Below are 15,285 nucleotides of genomic sequence, written 5' to 3' on the forward strand. Positions count from 1 at the left end.
TGGATGGTTGCGTTCTCACTGAAACTTACATTCAACATGAAAGAGACCCTCAGTCAAGCTCCAAGCGAGTACTTCTCGATTTGATCGACTCCCCCTTCTTTCGCTCTCGTTTTGTCTGGGCAGGAGAATCCAGGCGATCCACATCTCAAAGCATTATTTATAATAAATACTACCAATATCAAAGGAGAAAGGCAGATCCATCGTCTTGCTGAGGGAAGTGATCTCTCTGTCCGCCTAAGCAGTCACATTTTCCCTCCTTGAGGCTTTCTGAAAATGAAGCGCATCACTCACTCATAACCTTTTCTGCAGAAAAAGAAAAAGTCATTAAGCAGTTATCCGTACGTGACGGGGGGATAGCATGGAGGGAGTTGTCCTGCAAGGAGGCCTACTACACCAGGTGCCGTCATCAAGGTGACCATCAATGCTTTCGAACGGGGTTCGCATGGGTTTTCCACGGGCTCTTGCTTTCCATGTCAAAGAGAAGGCAGGCAAAGAAAGACCCCGGTTACTGATAGCTAGCTCTAGAAATGACTATGCATTTGGACCTGCGACTGGTGCTTCCTCGCTTCTAGAATGGAGAATCGTATCATGGATGGACTGATGTGCTTGGATTGATTGTATAGTGGTCGTTATTAAGTCGAACCAGAGTGGAAGTGAGTCTTTCATAATTTTTTCAAGCTTCAATGAATATTTTTGTAGTGGACATTGTTGTTAAGAAGAAAGAAAACGACTTTAATTTTTGCAGTAAGGTATTAGTAGATTAAAAAACAGAAACTGGAGTGAAAGAGAACTAGAATGGCGGAGAGAGAAAGTAAGAGGATGAAGTAGTTTTTGCTTGTCCGTGGGACTTGTGGGACCCAACTTTTAGTTATATTTGGTGAACCAAACTTAAACATCGAAGGAGACACATGAGATTCTTAAGTTCGTTCGAAATCCGTATTTATCAGTCCGCTTAAGAGCCCGATCTGTAGTTGAAACCACAAGACAAATTGGATCAAACTGTGAAAAAATTGCAGCAAAGTACCTGGAGATGACTGGGCGGTCGTGGTCGCGACCTAGTCAACGGGCAATTGCCCCTCTGGTTCCGGGGAAGTTTCGTTGGTTTCTGTCAATAGGTCCATCTCCTCTCCAGTATTCGAATTATGTGCCTGGATTTGAAACAAAATAGATCAATACTAAAAATAAACGAAATGAAATGACGAAAAAAAATGAAAAACAAGAAATGTAAGGGGTAGAATGTTGCTTCCCTCCTTAGAGCTTGACCATGAATCTACTTCTTCCAATCCACGATGGCGACACCATTTGAAGTAGTTGTATAGTGGGAGTATTCAAAGATTAGTTTGATGAGGTTCAACATGGATTTTTAGAGATGGATTGATGGGAGTTTATGGAGAGGGGAAAGTAGTATCCTTAAAGTTCATGACTTGTTTTTTAATGAAACAACATTGTACTAAAACTTGGCAAACATTGAATGAAAAAAATTTGGATTGATTAATGAAACTTGAAATGAAGATTGAAAGACAAACTTGGATGTAAACTTGTATTGAAAAACACTTTGTATTGAAGATTAAAGAACAAACTTGAATTGAAAAAGTTGAAATGAAGAACAAAAAGTAAACATACAAGAAATAAAAACTTGAAAATGTAAATTAAAAGAATTGAAATTAAAATCTATTCTACTCCTACATGACCATAGATTAAGTCTAGGTGCCTTCTCTCCTCCTACTTTTTGGCCTATATACTACACCTTTTGCCAAAGACTGATTTGCTCTCTCCCTCTACAATCAAGACACCTCACTATGTTGCTTTATATTTTTGCTTTTGCTTTTGCTTTTGCTTTTTCATATCTTCTTGAGCAAGCTAGGTTTTTGAGCAATGCAAGTCTTCTTTTGTAGCAAGGTCATCCATCTCTAGTCTTCTGAGTTAAGGATGTGATTTTCAGTTCTCTGGTTTTAAGTCTTTGACCTTTGACCTTTGACTTTGACTTTTTCAGCACTTTTTTATAGCAACTTGAGTCTTCATAATAAGCGTTAATAAGGCTCCTTTTAGTGCTAAAATGTAGCTTTTATGATAAGTGGCCTGAAATGTTCTGTTACCTGAAAAGAACAATAAAAATTATGAGTTGTTTTTTCATTATGCGTAAAAAGAACTATAATGCAGTAATGTAAAGGTAATAAAACGCAATTTAATAGCTGATCAAGATCCAAGAAATACTAAGCAACGAAAAACTCTAAGAAAACATCAAGCATAGAAACACTCCCTTTCTTCATTCTTTCTTTTTTTTTTTTTTTCTTCTTCTTCTTCTTTTTTTTCTTATTCTTTTTAATCTTCTTTTGTTTTCTTTCTCTCTTTTGTTTTTTTCTTTTTTCTTTTAGATCTAAAACAAACTCAAGATATTTCCATATTTACAAATTCTCTACATATTTTCTTTTCAAATAAAAATCTTTTTCTCTCCACAAATTATAGACATTTTCTTTCTAATCAAAGTCTTTCTATATTTCCTCCGATAAATTACAAAATTATTCTTTCCATGTTTCCTTATTAATAAAATCCCTACACATTATTTTAAAACTTAAAAACTTTCCTATTAAACCATTTTCAAACCAAACAAACTATTTTTCCTCATTTTCAAAAAGTCAAACATACATATTCACTCCACTCAACTTAAGACTTAGTCAATGTTATATTAATTTTTGCAAAATAATTAATTTTGGACATTTAATAAAAATGGGAGTATTACACAATCTTTGTTCATACCTCAACATAATGTATGTTTAGTGAGAACACACATTGGGGTATAAACAATTATTGTTCATACTTCAACATAATGTATGATCAGTAAGAAAACACCTATTGGAGTATGAACAAGGAATATGAACAATTATTGTTCATATATATTTGGCGTATGAACAATAATTATTGTTCATACCTCAATATAAGCTATGAACAATCTTTGTTTATACCTCAGCATCCTCAACATAATAAATGAGGTATGTTCACTTATTTGGGGTATGAACAAACATTGTTCATATACATGGTATGAACAATGACAGAAAGGGTAAAATCGAAAAATATTAATTTTAAATCCGAGCTATTTGTTCTTTAAGGATTATTTTCACCTAAAAATTGGGTTTCCGAGTAATTTTCACCCGAAAATTGGGTTTGTGAATAATTTCGAAAAAATTATGTCCTTCAGAGAGATTTTGGCCCGGAATTGGTCTTTTGGACCAATTTATTGTGAAATAAAAATCCAAGGGCTTTGGAGAGTGGAAGCTTCTTGGAGCAAAATCAAGAGGAGAGTGGAGTGGATTTAAATAACTTTGTGTGCATGGAGAACACATGCAGTAAATACTGGAACAAACAGTGTGCTATTTCCTAAATATTGCAAGAAAAAGAAATAGGCTAAAATATCTGTCTTTAAAACATTGAGCTAATTCGTACATGGTTGAGATCGGTAAGTCAAAGTTCAAGAGACAATAGATGCTTTCCATCTCTAGGTTTAATAAGATTCGCAAGCAAAAGAAAAAGGCAATTCGCAACAGTAATTAAAAGCACCAACCATTTTGTCATGATGATAATAGAAAAGTTAACAATCAGGTGCCGGTCATTAAGTCACTATGATATTGTTTGTTGAAAGTTGAAAGAAACAAGCGCATGATTGAGCCAGAAATCCAAGGTCCAGTGTAGTGGTCATGGCTTTGTAACCACTAAAGTGAGCTAGCAAACATGCTTTCTTTTTGTGGTCGCGCTCTACTTTTGTACCCCATAGACCAGTTGGAAGGGAACAACACAGAACGCTAGTACGTGATAGCTTGCTTAATGTGCAAGTCCCTAATTGCATTGTGTTTTCTGAGAGGGCTTGTATTATGTTCTCTATAAAATCTTATCAGTTATCCATAAGCCTTCCTTTTATCCTAATTTTTGCTAGTATGTTGAGCTACACACTAAATGGCTCATTCCAGTGCTGAATCGTGTCCTTGGTCTAAATACTAAATTAGTGAACAAATCTCTTAGATACGTAAGGTTTTTCAATTTTTATTTTCACAATGAAAAACTACTACAGCCTGCGGAACTAATTGCTCAAATGGCAAAAAAAAAAAAAAAAAAAAAGATCTGAAACACGAGATTTAATGTCACGAGTTTCCTTTGTGAAACGATTTCTTAAGTTCTGGGCTACATTCATAATCTATGAAAACAAATTCTTAGTATCTTTTATCTCAAATTTTACTTGTAGATCAATACGTACTACTAGTATTCCAACTTTGTAGGCAATACAATTGGGTCAGAGTGAATCAAAGAATTTCCCAAGGCGACCTCAAGAAGATATAAACATAGGGTTATTTGTAGCGGACCTGGCCAACTTTATAAGCTGTTGATGGCATGATCATGCCTCTGCACCAGCCCAAACGTTCCTTTCAACAGTAAACAGTCTTCTACATTTGATATGTGGATTTACCAACATACATACCCAGGATTGAATGATAATGCCTCTTCATATATCATTTCCTTCATCTCCTCTTCCATCAAGGGTTGTTTCTCAAAGTCAAAAGAGAAGGGCTTTGGGCAGATTGGCTCATAATCTGTGTTATGTAACCTTGCTAGGTAAGGATGCGCTAAAGCTTCTTCAACTGCATAAACAAATAAGAAAATTATTTTCAAGCCTTATCTACATCTACATAAAAAAGACAGTTAGAAATGAGAAATCTCAATGTATCAGTATATTCTATACATTTCAGTGCTGTTATCTGTACATTAGTTTTGTCGGTTACTCTACGGTCTACCTCCTTGGCAGTCATAAACAAAACATTTCCAATGCAAGCGGAATGTTAAGTTCAATGAACACATGAAGAGAGAAGAAAAAGCAGTAAAGTTATGATCAAGAGTTTAAGCTGCACTTGGTCTCTATAAACTTCCAATAAACTATTCTTAATTCTTCCAATAAGATGTCAATTCCATGACCCAGTAAGAGGACCAAATGAAACATGGATTTACTGTGGTTTTTAGATTTCAGTTGAATAACCATGATCATTTTATATGTAACTGTTGAAGCTCTTCATTTAATATTTAAGTATAGGATGACTTGGGAAGCATATGACAAACCAATTATCACTCTAAAAATAGCAAATCATATATCCATTAAACAGTACAAACTTACAAATAGAAACTTGTAGAAGAAACGAACTTACCTGTAATTCTTTGGGTAGGGTCAAAGGTCAACATTTTCTCTACAAGATCAATGGCTTCAGAATGAACATGTGGGAAGACGCTTGCTAACGACAGACGAGGACATTTCTTTAATTGCTTAATATACTTTCTAGCATTGTCGTTCTGAATAAATCCAAGTTCAGAATCATTTGGTGTGCCTAGAAGCTACAACATTGGTACTAGATTAGCAAAACTCTTACGGAATGGAACGTTAATCAACATTGAAAGTAACTTTAAGGAACTGTAAATAAGTCATTAAAATTAATAAAAGCAGCATCTCCTGTGAGGTCAAGACTTACTTCAGTCAATAAACGCATTTGATGTACTTGATCTTTCCCTGGAAATAGAGTTTTCCTATTTATCATCTCCATAAAAATACAGCCAACGGACCACACATCAATTGCAGCAGTATACTCTGAAGAATTCAGCAACAGTTCTGGTGCCCTATACCATCTGGTGACAACATATTCTGTCATGAAATCATCTTCAGAGGCCAGGCGAGCAAGACCAAAGTCACAGATCTTTAGATCACAATTTGCATTTAGCAACAGGTTACTTGGTTTTAAATCACGATGAATAATGTTTGCAGAATGTATGTATTTCAGGCCACAGAGGATTTGATACAAGAAGTACTGCACACAAGAACACGATATGCAACAAAATTAGTTAACATGGAAATACAATAGTAAATGAAGCTCAGATAAAAAATTCTTGATTAATCTGGAGGACTATCAAAATAAAGACACTACCTGACAATGCTCTGCTGACAATGCTTGCTTGGAGCGAATTATTTGATGAAGATCAGTGTCCATTAGTTCCGTTACAATGTAGACATCAGAAAATGCTCTGCGTATGGGTGGTGGTATCACATCTCTTATACCTATCACCTGTTTCATACACAATTTATTGAGACCAAAATTAACACACTGTGCACCTTTTGAATTAGATATGGATGTATTACTGTTATTGTGTTGAAAATGATCGGGAATAAGTTTTGCGCAGAGTAGAGTTGTAAAAAATAAAAAACGTGAAGTAGTTGACAGAATCAAAGAATGCATAACTTAACATGAATTGTTAAAACACACAATTTCCAGATGAAATGACCAGCTAGCTATTACCATCAGTAAGACAAATTGATCATAGATGGGAAGCGCTGCATACTGAACCAAATTATAGCCTACCCAAACATTGTTAGCTACCTATTTAAATGGAACATGTTACAGTGTCCTACCCATCTAAATTGGACTACACATTATTTGAGAACTACTCTTTCTTCATACTGAATTCAAGTACCATAAAGAAACAGGGGATCCTGTCCAGTTGTTCTTATATGGAATATTTTTCCTATAAAAATCAGTAGAAGGTTGCAAAGGATAATTTTGAAAACAAGCATCATTTAGAATCAATATCGGCATTACATACACATACTCCAATAGTGCAATATAAGAATATATAACATCACAATCCATCAATCCACATAAACTTTATTTTCAATAGGCCGGCCAGTTATTTATTTATTTCACACACTTGACACTTGGGTTGGTTGATGTAAGAAACTCTCTTAAAAGTAGTTCTAGCTAGCTAATTAGGCTGAATGGAAATGATCAACTCAAAATGGTTTGTTTACTTACATTTTCGTGATCCAAATGCCGAAGAAGTTTAATCTCTCTTAGTGTCCGTTTTGCATCCGTGTTATTATCAAAAGCATCAGATATCTTCTTGATCGCAACCATTTCATTCGTTTCCGAATTCAATATAGAACTGATCGAAACCAAAAACAAGAATCATACTCATTATTAAGCTAAATAACTATTATCATATAAGAAAACAAATTAGCAGTAGAAAAACGTTGATATACATACCAAACAACTCCATAAGCTCCACTTCCCACAGGCAATATTGGAGGTATATACTTTGATGTTATCTCAAACACGTTACCTAACATGTTGTACGCCACAAACTCTCCATCGTGAGTTGGAACTGCGCGAAAGTCGGCCATTTGAAGTGGTGGTAAACAACAAAGTGCTGCTAGTTTAGATTTGGTTTAGTATTAGTTTAGTGTATCTTGCTCTATGCCTCTATCACACGTTGAGATGATAGGAAGTGCAAGTACGTAGTTATTAATAGAAACAGTTATGAGCAGACGTGTAGGTGGTAGGAAGTTAAGAGGAAGATGGCTGAAGGTGGCAATGAGTGAATAAGGTGGTTTAAAGATAAATGAGTTGAAAGCTTCTTTGGTGCAGCCGTCTTTGGTCATAGTGGTGGTCTTCGTTGACTCATAATTTCAAACTTGGAAGTTCTTTTGTAGTTTTGTTCAAGTGTAAATTAATGGGAAACAACCAAAACCCGTTCTTTGGGATGGACTGAGGAGAACAACGTGTATGGCGTCACAGCGTACTTACTGAGCTGAAGTGCCGAAGCTAACCGCAAACTGGGTAAAGCACTTCAGTGCTGTTCTACTTCTACAGAAAACTCCAACTCTTGGTTGACCTTTGAAGCATCTCCCTATTATTGACTCTACATATCACTCAGAAACAACACGAAGTACTTAAAGTCACACACAAAATATAAGTGAGTTGGGATTTGGGATGCAAAACTATTATGCAGATATATGATGTGGCTTTATGATCAAAGTTTGACCCATGGTGCTATAATCTTATCCTTGCCCTACAATCTAATTTCCACATCTAATTTATATGGGAAATAAGTTTTACCAAAGAATAATAGGAAGTAAGACTTTGAGCCATTTTACGTTTAGTACGTTCCCCGGCTTAGAGGCATGACTTCGTCAAATCCAATGACCTTAATTAGCTTAATTGCTTTAGCATTTGCTATGACAATCAAGTTGGTATCTTCACTATCCATCCAGCATTATGTTTTGATGCAGCGAGACTACTAAAAAGATGTTCATATCAATTTGATCGATTGCTGCTTTTATTAGGGATGCTTTTATAGGGCAATCAAATACAAGTGTAAAGACGGATGTTAAGATGTGCATGTAATTTGTAAATAACTAAATATGTAATCACCCAAGTACCTTTAGACCCAACGCACCATCTGACTTTGACGCTCCATGTGACTTGATGCTCGGGCCACTGCAGTTTGTAAACCTCTTCTTCACCAAGGCCAACAAAGCCAGGAGGAGTTTGGCAATTAGGATTTAGGGTTCTTGTGTTTATTCTTATTTTAAAGAGTCCGAATTTGTGGACAGACTTGTCCACAAACAGCACATTTCTATTGATTAAATCCATTTTCGGTCCGTTTAACAGTTTTTTTGGACAGTAACACAGGTTTTTTGGGCAGCCACTCCACCAATCAGAAACTGAGGTCTTGTGGACAGCAAACAGTTGCTTGTCCACAAACTTATTCTGTATTTTAAATAGCACACTTGCGAAAAATATCGATTGGGGTTTTGAATGAACAAAGAATGAGCCCATTGGCAGAGGAAATGAGAATACTAGAATAGAAGAAGATAATTCCATGAATTTAGTGGTTAGTAGGTTGCTTGATTTTGTTGCATCTTGTTCATTAAAAGCAAATATTTTGTTGAACTATTACATTTAGTCAAATCTTTATGCATTTAGTCAACTATTTATTTACACTGATTCTATTTACAATGTAGATGATGACTAGAATGCCCTATTGTTTGTTTGTGTTATTGTTGTTCTATAAAGATTTAGTCATCTGATTGCTTAGAACCGAAGATATGCTTTGTAGAGGTATAATTATCAACGGTGATTCAATTTATAGCATATGTAATAACTTGAGTCCTACAATCATGTTTTCTCCTTCAGCAAAACTAAAATGGAGACCTTGTCTGGGCAATTGGGTGTCACTTAACTCTTATCCTATTTCCTGATATGGTATACCTTTTTATTACTTGTTTTAGCAAACATAGTAGATAGAGCAAATCTTATCTTCTCCTGCCCTCCAAAACCTCCTTTTTCAGGTAAGTTCAAATACCAAATAAGGAAGAAGAAGGCAGATTTGCATCAAGACTTAGTCTTTCTTGTTTTGCAACAGATGGCAAATCTTGCCTCTTTGTCTGCATCCCCAAATTCCACCGTAATTGGTAATGTTGGGCTTGGCGCTCAAGGCTCTTGGAGCTCTCTTTTTAATGGTGGCTCGAGCTCTAGTAACACGTCCTTGAGAAGGTTTGAAACTCACTAGGTTGATGGGGTAGTTGAGATTCCAGCGAACATTTTGGAGAAAGGAATTTCGATGTGGAGTGATTATGTGGTGGGGTTCTTTGTTGAGAAATGCCTACCCTTTCCTCTAGTAAAAGCTACTATGGCTAGACTATGGAAGATTAAAGGTAGCTATTCAATATCCACTGACAGAGAACTTCTCTACTTCAAGTTCAATTTAGATGAAGACAGGAAACAAGTGTTGGAAGCAGATCCAATTTTCATAGCTGGGCGATTATTTGTAGTACGTCAATGGACTCGTGAGGTTGAAGCTCAAAAGCACAAGATTACTTGCATCCCAATCTGGGTAAAGCTCATGGATTTGCCAAAGGAACTGTGGATTGATGATGGTCTGGGTTATGTAACAAGTTTAATTGTTAATCCCTTGCGTATGGATGAGGCAACAAAAGCTCGAACCAAGCTGACGTATGCTAAGATATGTGTTGTAGTACCAATTGACTACTCTTATAAGAGTTCAATTCCAGTGAAAATGGGAGATGATATCGTTGGCATTGCTATTGAGTATCCTTGGGTGCCTATGGCTTGTACTAGGTGTAAACTGTTCGGGCATAAGGTTTCTAACTGCCCCACTCGACCCAAACAAGTCCGAAGAGCTAAACCTGTCAAGTCGGGTAACATACCAGAGGAGGTTGAGAGGCAAGATGATTCTACTGATGGTGGGTCTAACTACACAGAATGTGAGGATATGGAGTCAGTGGAGATACCAGCAACTAGATTGGAGGTGATCAAATTTGTTCCACCTGCAGAGGATGTACCATTACCCCTTCAACAAGTGGCCTTACAATGTTTCCTACCTGTTGTTCCAAGTAGAGATAACTATACACCAGCTCCTATGGGACTTGATATTGAGCTACAACAGGCTATATCATCAGCAAGTGAGCAGTTCCATACTGCTACCACGCATGTTAACTTGGGAAAGAGCCCAATGGAACAGTTCCCCAAGGAACAAAACTCTTTTCAGGTTCTTGCAGATAGTGAGGAAGAAATCGAGGATGACATCTCTGAAGGTCTCCCTGTAGAATACTTCACTGATCATGATCCACCGAGGGAGGTGGTGGTGAGAGCAAAAACAAGGGCACAAAAAAGAGCAGCTAACAATGAGGAAAACAGTGAATCTGGTAGAAAAGAGCAGAGTTGTAACGTCCGTATTTTTAAATACGTATTTTTCTATTTAATTAATTAATTAAATTATTTATTTTCAAAATTGGCCTGGTTGGACTCGGGATATGTGGCCCGGTTTTGGGCCCGAAGTTTGTGTGGGCTTGGGTTTCGACCCAAGTATATAAACACATTTTTCTGTAAAATAGGGTTCCCGGAGAATAGAATAATGAAAATGGAGGCAGAGCATGAAAGCCGGATTTCACGGAGGGTGGAGCACAAATCCGTTCGGACTACGGAGGATTCGGTCGGGTTTTAATTGGTGAGTAGCTATTTTGCTATTTCACCGGATTTATGGTTTTCCCCTCAGATCGAGTATACCGACTAAGGTTTACTTTATTAATACCGTTCGTTATCTTGTTGTGTTGGAGTTTCGTGTCTTTGTATTAGTCAACTTTGTTAAATTTCGTTTTCAGAATCATCTTGTTGAATCGTGCCTTTAAACCGCCGAAAGCTCGTGAGCTTAATGGCGTCGGACAAATCGCCCCGATGGATTCGATTAAACCTTTTTATATACCGTGATGTTAAATATTAATTGGTTGTTGATATATGATGAATGTCGGGTTTAGCATGGTCGATTAGGTCCGGGGGAGTGGTGGAAGCTTGGAGCGTTAATGGCCCGGGGGTTGGGGCTACATTTTTGAGTATGATTGGAGTGTTGGGCTTTTGCCTAGACTAAGGTAGAGTGTTTGAGGGCGTGGGGGGCAGTTGAATGGTGGTGGAAGCCATTAATGTAATACGCTGGGCGATCGCCCTCCAATAAATCGCGTTTTTTATGTTTTTGATTGTTTTGTTGATTATTTGATATGGTTGTGGGTTGTTTGATAATGTTTGGTGGTAGTGGGGATGGTTGGGGCTGTCGAGTGGAGGTGGAAGAACCTTTAATGGCAGCTGAAAATTTGTAGATCTAGATTGGTGAAGTTTGGATTCTCTTATCTTGTGAGGTTGTTGCCTTTGTTAATGTGGTTGGGTTTTGGATTTGGAGTCAAACCGCTAGGTTGGATTGGGTGGCCGATTGGAATCTGGTGGTGGTCGGTTTTGGTGGTGGCTGATGGGGGAAGAAGATGAACAGTAACAAGCCGATTTGGGCTTGGGCCTTAGCTGTTTGTTTGGGCCGGTTTAGATTATTTTATGTGGGCCGAAATCTAATATTAAGTTTTGGGTTGGGCCAAAACTCTATTAGTTGATTTTGGGCCCGATTTTAGTTGATTTTGTTTAGGGCCTTTTCCCTATTAGCCTTTGGGCCGAACTTAGATTGTTCTTTGGACCGAACCACTTAACTGTTTTGGGCCCGTTCCTCATATTGCTTGGGACCAGTCCATTGGACTTAAAATAGATCTATGTGGGTTTTCCAATGTTTTAGACTTCGGGTTTAAGGTTTGGCTTGGCCATTGGTCCGAATCCATTACCTTGGTGAGCCCACGAGCCATGCACCTTTGACCTTAGCCCATGAACCACGGCTATTGATGGCCAATGAACCTGTCGAACACCTAAAACGCGGCGGTTTGACTTTGACTTGGGACGGTTTGACTTTGACCATCTAGATTGACTTTGATGGTTGACTTTGACCTTTGACCATGGACGGTTGACTTTCACCTTTGACTTTTGACGATGAGTTTGGCTTTGACCATGACATGTTGAGTTTGACCTTGACCATGAGGTGTTGACCTTTGACCGTTGATGATTGACTTTGACCGTTGATTTGGATATTGACTTTTCCAGTTTTTCATATGTTTGTTTATATGGATATATAGTAATAAAATCGTCCGGATATTGTATAACTTGGTTGGTAAATTATCTAATTTAGATTTGACGTGAGTAGTGTGTAAAGCATATTGGGCTTTGATTGTGGACTGTGGACTGTTTAATTGTACCACGTTTTATGTTGTATATTATATGGACATATGTAGTAATAAAATGTTGTGGAAGCTTGTATAACTTTGGTTGTCATTATCTAAGAAAGATTTGACCTTGATGTTGTGTATTTTTGACACGTGACGATATTGAGATGTTAGGAGATATTATATTCCTAATACGTTATAATGTATGTGATACGTTGAAGCATTGTGACATGACATAATATGCTGGGATAGTTATATTAATGCAATATCTTGGAGAAATGTATATACACTCCATTATTTTATATGTGAGATGCTAATATAGTATCGGTGAATATTTGCCCAAGAGTGTGGTGTAGTGCAATAATATATTGTGCATTGAAAGAATGAAATTTGGTTATGAGATATAATTGAGATGTTTCTATATATGGTGGCTTTAGTGCAATAAGGTAATTGACTTTTCGCGTGATATAGTAGAAATGATTATGAGTCATTAACGATGACACCCTGAATAAATGCACGAACGAAAATCCTAGAACCCGACTACCACAACTCATGTGATTGGCCCTTCGGCGTTCGGTTAATCTGAATGGCGCTTGACGCCCTTACGGCGTTCGATTAATCCGAATGGGCCTGGGCGGCCCTCCGGGCGAAAGCCGAATAGTGGTTTTGATTATTCCGTTCGCAAAATAGAACGATGATGCATAATATTTTATGCCGAATAGTGGCATTACTTATATAATTGCTTAGTGTGAGGATTTACGGTGTCGCGCATCCCGCCAGTGGTGGTTACGCACGGAGTGGTTCATTATATAAGGGGAGGCATGTGGATGTACATGTTCGGCGTTGGGTTGCGATTGTGGTAGCCAGGGAAACTAGGTAAGACATAGATACGACGTGATTTTAGGGACACGCAAAGAAAGCCTGAAATAATATAATTATGATAATAAGATTGGTTGGTTATTGGTTTAGTTCGAACCTAAGGCGCCTCGATGGAGGAACTACATGCCTTATTTATGATGCATATAGTTTGTTGTGTGGTTAGTGGGAAGTTAAGGAGCCTCAGTGGAGGAACTACCTGCCTTAATTATTATACATAAGGATGTTATATTAGTCGTTGAAAGTTAAAACCGCCTCGGTGGAGGAACTAACCGGCCATTATGGGTTGTGTATATATATGTATAATTATATGTTGTATTTTAGGGCTACTCACACCAAAGATTTTATAATCTTGACCGATTTGCATGTTTGCTTATCGGGTGTGTTCATTCAATGAACATAGTTGATAAGTTTTGACAGGTTTAGTGTTGAAGAAGAGTGGCTGCTGCTTGTGGTTTGCATTAGCGTTACATCTCCAGATACGTTTTGTTTTTCCCTTGAGGTGATATAGCTTTTCAGTCTAGACAATGTTTTTGTATTCTCATTTGTATATTTTAATTAAAGAGTTATTGAAAAGAGATTTGTAACCTAATCTTAATTGGGAATTTTTGTAATGAAGAAGACTTTTGTATAATTGAAATTTTTATTGGTTTTTAATTATCCGCATATTTTAAACTGTTTATGGGTTTTTGGAAGTGGAGAGTGCGTCACACCTCGGAGATCGAAGAGTCGGGGACAAATAATGTTTTTCCGAATTCTGTCGAAATTCGGGGTGTGACAAGAGTAAAGAAGTTCATGTCTCTGAAAAGAAGAAGCGAGGTAGACCTAAAGGGTCAGGGAGTAAGAAACATTAATCCTATATGATTAAGTTTTGTACATGGAACATTAGGGGCTTAATAATCCAAAAAAAAACGAAAGAAATAAACAAGTTCATTTGCAAGAATAAGATTTGTCTTATAGGGTTGTTGGAAACAAAAGTCAAGGAGGCAAAGAGTGGAAGTATCAGTGGCATTTGTGCTCTGAGTTGGAGGTTTGAGAGTAACTACAGTAGTAATTAATACTAGTGGTCGTATATGGATTCTTTGGGACCCAAATTTTTTGGATGTTAGTAAGTTGCATGAAACTTCTCAGTTTGTGCACTACAAAGTTACAATTCTTCTTAGCTCTGCTAGCTTTCTCTCTACCATAGTCTACGCTAGTAACAGTAGTCAAGATAGATTGGGTCTATGGCAGGATTTGCGGCACCTCAAGCTAAGCATTACAGGACCTTGGTGTGTCCATGGCGATTTCAATAATGTGTTATTTTCCCACGAAAGGATTGGGGAGCTGGTGCATCCTAGAGAAACAGTTCCTTTTGGGGACCGCCTCGCTGATACTGGGTTGTTTGATATTAAAGCCTCTGGCTGTTATTTTACTTGGACAAACTATGGCGTTGGAGCTAATAGAAAGTGGTCTAAAATTGATAGGGTCCTTATAAATATCTTATGGGCTTCTGTGTTCATTAATGCTTCAGCAGAATTTCTTCTTTAAGGAATATCTTATCATTCCCCCATGTTGGTACATTTGGTTGATTCTGAAAGAGGTAGAATTCCATTTTGCTTCTGCAACTTTTGGGCTCTTCATGACAACTATAAAGAGGTGGTTCAGCAAGTGTGGGATATAAAGGCGGTTGGTAGCTCACTCTACATTCTTGCGCATAGGCTTAAGTTACTCAAGTCTAAACTGAGGGGCTAGGCTAGGGTACACATGTCAGACATCCACATCAAAACTGAGGCAGCAAGGGAGGACCTTCACAGACTATAAAAAGAACTATATATTTATCCTTCAGATCCCCAGTTATGTGTTAAAGAAAAAGAAGCAAGGGAGTTGTTGTGTAAACTGATCGAGATGGAGTATATGGACCTCAAGGCTAAAGCTAATAATGATTGGCTTGACTATGGAGATAAAGGAAATAAATTCTTTCACCAAGCAATAAAAGAAAGGAAGAACCATAATTT

General features: G+C 37.4%; 2 protein-coding genes across 3 annotated transcripts; one reads left to right on the plus strand and one right to left on the minus strand.

Moving 5' to 3' along the window:
- Nucleotides 1-1,538: 1,538 nt before the first annotated feature.
- Nucleotides 1,539-7,390, minus strand: LOC147481601 (mitogen-activated protein kinase 3-like). Of its 2 annotated transcripts, XR_015203563.1 has the most exons (7): nt 7,068-7,299; nt 6,837-6,966; nt 5,955-6,092; nt 5,505-5,837; nt 5,187-5,370; nt 4,353-4,628; nt 1,539-2,096 (listed from the first exon to the last, which is right to left on the minus strand). XR_015203563.1 is itself a non-coding variant. In XM_086575576.1 (6 exons), the coding sequence occupies exons 1-6, from the start codon at nt 7,202-7,204 to the stop codon at nt 4,453-4,455; spliced, it is 1,098 nt and encodes a 365-aa protein (XP_086431702.1). In that variant the 5' UTR covers nt 7,205-7,390; the 3' UTR covers nt 4,127-4,452. The 2 variants fall into 2 exon arrangements, 1 of the variants encoding a protein (XP_086431702.1); XM_086575576.1 differs by lacking the exon at nt 1,539-2,096 and having other exon boundaries at nt 4,127-4,628; nt 7,068-7,390.
- Nucleotides 7,391-8,611: 1,221 nt separating this feature from the next.
- LOC147481602 (uncharacterized) lies at nt 8,612-14,895 on the plus strand. The gene is made up of 2 exons (XM_086575575.1): nt 8,612-10,549; nt 14,073-14,895. Exons 1-2 carry the CDS (start codon nt 9,427-9,429, stop codon nt 14,150-14,152), a joined length of 1,203 nt encoding a protein of 400 aa, XP_086431701.1. The 5' UTR covers nt 8,612-9,426; the 3' UTR covers nt 14,153-14,895.
- Nucleotides 14,896-15,285: the final 390 nt, after the last annotated feature.

This window comes from Coptis chinensis, chromosome 8 (genome assembly GCF_015680905.1).
Source record: "Coptis chinensis isolate HL-2020 chromosome 8, ASM1568090v1, whole genome shotgun sequence".
NCBI lineage: Eukaryota > Viridiplantae > Streptophyta > Magnoliopsida > Ranunculales > Ranunculaceae > Coptis > Coptis chinensis.